This window comes from Electrophorus electricus, chromosome 5 (assembly GCF_041902795.1).
Source record: "Electrophorus electricus isolate QZ-2024a chromosome 5, ASM4190279v1, whole genome shotgun sequence".
NCBI classification, from domain to species: Eukaryota; Metazoa; Chordata; class Actinopteri; order Gymnotiformes; family Gymnotidae; genus Electrophorus; species Electrophorus electricus.
The window spans coordinates 28,949,666-28,957,165 of NC_137501.1; the positions used below are offsets into that span (position 1 = coordinate 28,949,666).

Consider the following 7,500-nt stretch of genomic DNA (forward strand, 5'->3'; position numbering starts at 1 on the left):
GTCATTCATTGGTATTTCATTCATTTCACAGGATCTGCACTCACCTGCAACCTCCCAGACCCCCTGAGGGTGTGTGTCCATAAGCGTCCATGTATACATGTGTGTATCTGCAAGTGTGTATGTGTACGTGTGTGCGGGGGACTTCGTGTTTTCTGAGAATTGATGATTTTCCACTAAATGCACATCTGTTCTATCAAAACTCCTATTACTCACACTGATTAGATTAGAGGAGAGACCGAAAGAGAGAAAGAAAGTGTGTGTGTGTGTGGGGGGGGGTGTTTGGGTGTGTGAGTGAGTGAGCGAGAGAGACAGAAAGAGAGAGAGAGAGAGAGAGAGAGAGAGAGAGAGAGGGAAGGAGGACCATTTTAGTTAAGATGTTTGGTTTAAATGACAGCAGTGCGGAAGAATGCTGGCTATTCCACCTACTGTCTACTGCGCAACTGGCCAGAGCCAAAATGGCCTCCACTTCAGAGCGATTGCACTCACACAGAATGTACCTCCAGATGGACCAAGAGCCAAGATGAAGTCTACTCTACAGAGTTACTGACTTCATACACTCACTTATACTGATATAATATACTAACACTGTAACTAAATGCACGTGCTTTCATTGGCAACTGTAGTGATGTGATCGGTAACCCTGGCAATAATGTTCTCTGGTTGCTGTGATATTGGAAAGGTGAAATTAAAGAGCACGAAGAAGCTAGTCTGGTTGCTAGGTTACGGCTGCAGATTCTGTTTGACACAAATGGGCTCAGTCTCATTACCCATCACAAATATAGCAATACAATCCACACGTACCAGCAGAGGCGCACACACAAACGCACATGCACTCTATCGCACTCTCTCTTTCGCTCAAAGACGCGCGCGCGCACACGCACACACGCACAGGTGTTTTCCCTCAGTATTATATCTGGCCCAGTGCCTGGACAGGAGACACTCTGTCTCAGACTCTAACACACCACTCAGGTTTGTGTGTGTGTGTGTGTGTGTGTGTCTGTGTGCGTGCGTGTGTGTGTGTGTGTGTGTGTGTGTTCACAGCCTACAGCCTTATAATTTAATTTAATTTCCTGAAATGTTTGACCTGGATTGGCATTACTCATACAGAGGACTGAAATAGAGCTGGCAAGCCTGATCGCCAGACAGCTACACAGAGAGAGATTTTGGTGATCGAGAGATTTTTAATAGCTTGGTGTGACATATGGGCCCAGAATGCAGCGGTTTCCCGGCGGCCAGCTGAGCCGGCCTGGCTGTGCTGTCTCCAGCTCCAGCCAGTCCCTCACTGGAGCCCGGAGCCGGGGGTGGGTTCAGTGACCTGCCGTGCTCTAGTGAGAAAACACACTTCAGTTCCGAGTCTCGGCCGGAGCTTCGACACGCAGAAGCAGGGCAACAACGTCCCACTGTCTCCGTGACCTTCATGTCTCCGTGTCCCCACATGCCCAGTAACCATCTCCGCGTGTCCCCACATGCCCAGTAACCATCTCCGCGTGTCCCCACATGCCCAGTAACCATCTCCGCGTGTCCCCACATGCCCAGTAACCATCTCCGCGTGTCCCCACATGCCCAGTAACCATCTCCGCGTGTCCCCACATGCCCAGTAACCATCTCCGCGTGTCCCCACATGCCCAGTAACCATCTCCGCGTGTCCCCACATGCCCATGTCCTCTGCAGAGCTGGAGCTTCATTGCACTGAGATGCTCTGCACCTCCACACTGCTGCTGCTAGGTCCCACTTCTAAATTCCTTACATGACCTTTTGATCTTCAAAGAAGATTTGCATATCCCTCTCTCTCTCTCACACACACACACACAAACTGTAGGTCAACCTGTCACTATGGTAACAGGCTACAAACACTGTCTTCATTAAAATCTGATTATGAAAGAAATTAAAACGCTTGCGCGCACACACACCCACCACACACACTCACTCCTTATAAGGCTACTCTTGTACAGACAGGCAGCACGTCTTCGCTTTCTCCCTTTAATTCCAAACCTTTTCCCACCGACTCGTGTGAACAGACACGGCTTAGGAAAAGTGTGCGAGTGTGTGTGCTATGTGTGTGTGTGTCTTGTGAGCCGACACGACGGAGGTTAAGCGTCCACTCTGTAGACAAAAGCAGGACCCTCTACAGCCCCGTGACCTAGGAAACGCTGAGCTCAGTAAACACACATGCACACACACACGCAGACACACGCACGCACACACACAGACTTAGAGGTAAACAGTTCAGCTTGTCTAGCGTTTGTTGTGGGGATTAAGACTTGCTCCCTGAGCGGTTTCCACAGCCAAACACCAACCCAAACACCATTCTCTCACAAACACCACACTGAACCCAAAAGTGCACCTCCTTCACACCTGCTTCTTTGGAGAGGTGTGACTCTCTTCATGCACAAATTAAGTTCACAAATAAACACCTAACTATTCTAAGATTATCTGTTATCTAGTGCACTGAAAGATTAGTTAGTTAGTGAACTAATTAGAGTAGTTTCACAACACAAGAGGAGTAGATTCATCTTAACAACTGTCTAAGGGCTAAGCCATAGTTATCTCAATCCTACACATTTTACTGTGCATTATTAGGGCTTACTTAGTTTTCCAATTCAATTATGTTTGTACAAAGCTTTCTCACAACAGATGCTGCTACCAAGCAGCTTTACAGAAACCCTTAATGAGCCAAAGGAACCAGTATTGAGGAAAAATCTCCCTGCAATGTCCCGAGGATAAAACTATAGATGAAACACAGATAGTGGATTGTGGATTGAATTATCGTGCGTGGATTACAGTATTACTGAGTCTTATTGAGTCTTAATCTGATTCTTAATCTGTTTCAGCACATTAGTCTGCAGGTAGTATCTGCACTGATGATGTCTCAGTAATCCTTTTGAATCATGCAGTTTATCCTGTGCTATAATTCCACTGTCATACTTGCATACTTATATTTTACTTTATTTAGACAAAATAAAGAACAGGAAAAATGCAAATACATGCAATAAAAGCAGTAAAACAAAACAAACAGTATAAACATTGAGAAAGTCAGAATTCTTTCCAGGTTTCACTCTGGAATTATGATGTGGTGAAGGACTTCCTGACCTAAACCTTTAAGTAAACAAAAAACCCTTTAGAACCAACACAGATAACCACACTGACCAATGTCTTCAAACTGATTTGTGCATTTTGTCTATTATAAACAATTCGCAGATTAATATTTTAAGCATAAATAGTTTAAAAATTGTTTAAAAATTGAATCAAATGTTGTTTAGGGTCAACATTAGACTCCACACACAAGTCAATTATGGCAATCAGGATCTGTATACAAGAGAATGCGCACGCTAACACACACACACACACATATACACTCACACACCGACACCCACACACACAGACGAACAGCATGAGGGAGGATGATGTCACATCACAACAGTAACTAGAGCTATCTCTAGTTGCTACTAAACTATAGTATACACTGCATATAGACAGACATGTAAATTAATTCATTAAAATTGGGTCTCAACCAATATTTACCATTAAGACCATTAACACTGCCTCTGTCTCCAGGACCTGCTTTATTGCTGTTCTAATTCACTGCATTTATTAAGCGCCGGGTTTTACACAGCTCCTAATAGAGTGAGGAGAAGACGCTATCCAGTCTCTCCGAGCAGTGCCTCCTTTTGCTTTAGTATCTCCATCTCCTGCTCTTCAAACAGTCACAGCTGTGACCGGAGCTGCTCTGTGTGCGTAGTGCAGGGTGAACGTGCTCCCTGCACTCAGCGATACTCACACGTTTCCAAACCAACTCGGCCCCTCGACACACAAAAGAAAGAAATAGTTTTGCTGCTACTGTGGCAGCAGCATTATGTGTGTAACCATAACTCATATCCACGTGCACGCACGCACGCACACACACACACACACACACACACACACACACACACACACACACACACACACACACACACATATATACACACACGTACAGCAGAATCCAGGGTCACTGGGGCACCCTGCATGATGAACAAAACAAGCATTCTGGAGTTTCTAGAAGGTTCCCCCCCTTACAATCCAGCAGCACCCCCAAAACACACACAAACACGCAACACCATCTACCCGCATTAGCATCAACCCAGACTAGACACAGCACAGAATGACTGAAGGAAAGAAAGAGACACTATTAGCAGAGAGGAGCTGGACTGGGAATGAATCCTGCACTGAAGCATGCATGCACAGATACGAAGAGAGAAATGGAATGACCCGAAGCTCTCCCGCGTGTGTGTGTGTGTGTGTGTGTGTGTGAGAGAGTGTGTGTGTGAGTGTGTGTGTGTGTGTGTGAGAGAGTGTGTGTGTGTGTGTGTGTGTGTGTGTGGGGGGGGGGGGGGTTCTATGTGTGGGTGAGTGGATATCTTTGGAGTCATGTATTTCTTCAAGTAATATCTTTAACAACAGAACTATCACCAATCTCTCTCTCTCCCTCTCTTTATACACACACACACACAAACTCAAAGACAGTCATAACTAATAAGATTGTACCATAAAACTATTATAAGACTATATCTGTGCTCCTGGAACACTAATACCAGTACTAATACTAATACCATTTTCAGAATGTGTGCACCACACACACACACACACACACACACACACACACACACACACACACACACACACACACACACACACACACACACACACGCGTTTCCTCAATCAGCCTCCCACAAACTCACAGAATGTTGTTTTTACTGGTAAAGCTCTTAACACTGTCCAAGCTCTCTCTCCCTCACACACACACACGCACACACACACGCACACACGCGCGCACAAAGCTGAATGCTTCTTTCTGCGATCTACATAGTGAAATATGTTGCATTTTAATACCATATATGTATAACAAAGATGCTGTTAGACTGTGTTGATTTTTCTGAGTTTCAATTTAGCATCCTAGCTGAGAATATTAACCATCACACTGATCATCTTCTGATATACAACAGTAAATGCAAGGCATCCACAGCAATACACACTTCTCTAATGAGACTACACCATATCAACAAAAACAAACAGTCTTCTACACCTTGGAGTGAGTCAAATCCAGAACCAATGACAAGCTGCACAGAGGAGAGGAGAGGACAGAGGACAGAGGACAGAGGAGAGGAAACTCACAGTCTGGAGAGTTTGGTTGTGGCAAGAAACAGCAGCTCTGGGAAAACCTGTAGACTGTTCCTGTTCAGTCGCCTGCAAAAGAGAGGTACAGTTAAACACACACCCAGAGCAGAGTAACACTGCACTGTTACACACACACACAGAGCAGAGTAACACTGCACTGTTACACACACACACAGAGCAGAGTAACACTGCACTGTTACACACACACAGAGCAGAGTAACACTGCACTGTTACACACACACACAGCAGAGTAACACTGCACTGTTACACACACACACAGCAGAGTAACACTGCACTGTTACACACACACACAGCAGAGTAACACTGCACTGTTACACACACACACAGCAGAGTAACACTGCACTGTTACACACACACACACACACACAGCAGAGTAACACTGCACTGTTACACACACACACACACACAGCAGAGTAACACTGCACTGTTACACACACACACACACACACACAGCAGAGTAACACTGCACTGTTACACACACACACAGCAGAGTAACACTGCACTGTTACACACACACAGCAGTGTAACACTGCACTGTTACACACACACACACACACACACACCAGTGTAACACTGCACTGTTACACACACACCAGTGTAACACTGCACTGTTACACACACACACACCAGTGTAACACTGCACTGTTACACACACACAGCAGAGTAACACTGCACTGTTACACACACACACAGCAGAGTAACACTGCACTGTTACACACACACAGCAGAGTAACACTGCACTGTTACACACACACAGCAGAGTAACACTGCACTGTTACACACACACAGCAGAGTAACACTGCACTGTTACACACACACAGCAGAGTAACACTGCACTGTTACACACACACAGCAGAGTAACACTGCACAGTTACACACACACACAGCAGAGTAACACTGCACAGTTACACACACACACAGCAGAGTAACACTGCACAGTTACACACACACACAGCAGTAACACTGCACAGTTACACACACACACACACACAGCAGAGTAACACTGCACAGTTACACACACACACACAGACACAGCAGAGTATCACTGCACTGTTACACACACACACACACAGCAGAGTAACACTGCACAGTTACACACACACACACACAGCAGAGTAACACTGCACAGTTACACACACACACACAGACACAGCAGAGTATCACTGCACTGTTACACACACACACACACAGCAGAGTATCACTGCACTGTTACACACACACACAGCAGAGTAACACTGCACTGTTACACACACACACAGCAGAGTAACACTGCACTGTTACACACACACACAGCAGAGTAACACTGCACTGTTACACACACACACAGCAGAGTAACACTGCACTGTTACACACACACACACAGCAGAGTAACACTGCACTGTTACACACACACACAGCAGTGTAACACTGCACTGTTACACACACACAGCAGTGTAACACTGCACTGTTACACACACACAGCAGAGTAACACTGCACTGTTACACACACACAGCAGAGTAACACTGCACTGTTACACACACACAGCAGAGTAACACTGCACTGTTACACACACACACAGCAGAGTAACACTGCACTGTTACACACACAGCAGTGTAACACTTCACTGTTACACACACACACAGCAGTGTAACACTGCACTGTTACACACACAGCAGAGTAACACTGCACTGTTACACACACACACACACAGCAGTGTAACACTTTACTGTTACACACACACACAGCAGTGTAACACTGCACTGTTACACACACACACAGCAGTGTAACACTGCACTGTTACACACACAGCAGTGTAACACTTCACTGTTACACACACAGCAGTGTAACACTGCACTGTTACACACACACAGCAGTGTAACACTGCACTGTTACACACACAGCAGTGTAACACTTTACTGTTACACACACACAGCAGTGTAACACTGCACTGTTACACACACACACACACAGCAGTGTAACACTTCAGTTACTCACACACACACACAGCAGTGTAACACTTCAGTTACTCACACACACACACAGCAGTGTAACACTGCACTGTTACACACACACAGCAGTGTAACACTTTACTGTTACACACACACAGCAGTGTAACACTGCACTGTTACACACACACACACACAGCAGTGTAACACTTCAGTTACTCACACACACACACAGCAGTGTAACACTTCAGTTACTCACACACACACACAGCAGTGTAACACTTCACTGTTACACACACACACAGCAGTGTAACACTGTACTGCTACACACACAGCAGTGTAACACTGTACTGCTACACACACACACACACAGCAGTGTAACACTGTACTGCTACACAC

The 7,500-nt window shown here is 45.6% G+C and overlaps 1 protein-coding gene across 5 annotated transcripts in view; it reads right to left on the reverse strand.

Annotated features, from left to right (window-relative positions):
• Window positions 1–7,500, reverse strand: part of slit2 (slit homolog 2 (Drosophila)) — a 76,733-nt gene that overhangs the window by 56,831 nt on the left and 12,402 nt on the right. For all 5 annotated transcript variants that reach the window (XM_027025309.3, XM_081714697.1, XM_027025308.3 and 2 more), the window contains exon 4: window positions 5,152–5,223. In XM_027025309.3, coding sequence (XP_026881110.2) covers window positions 5,152–5,223 — 72 coding nt within the window. The remainder of the gene's footprint in view (window positions 1–5,151; window positions 5,224–7,500) is intronic.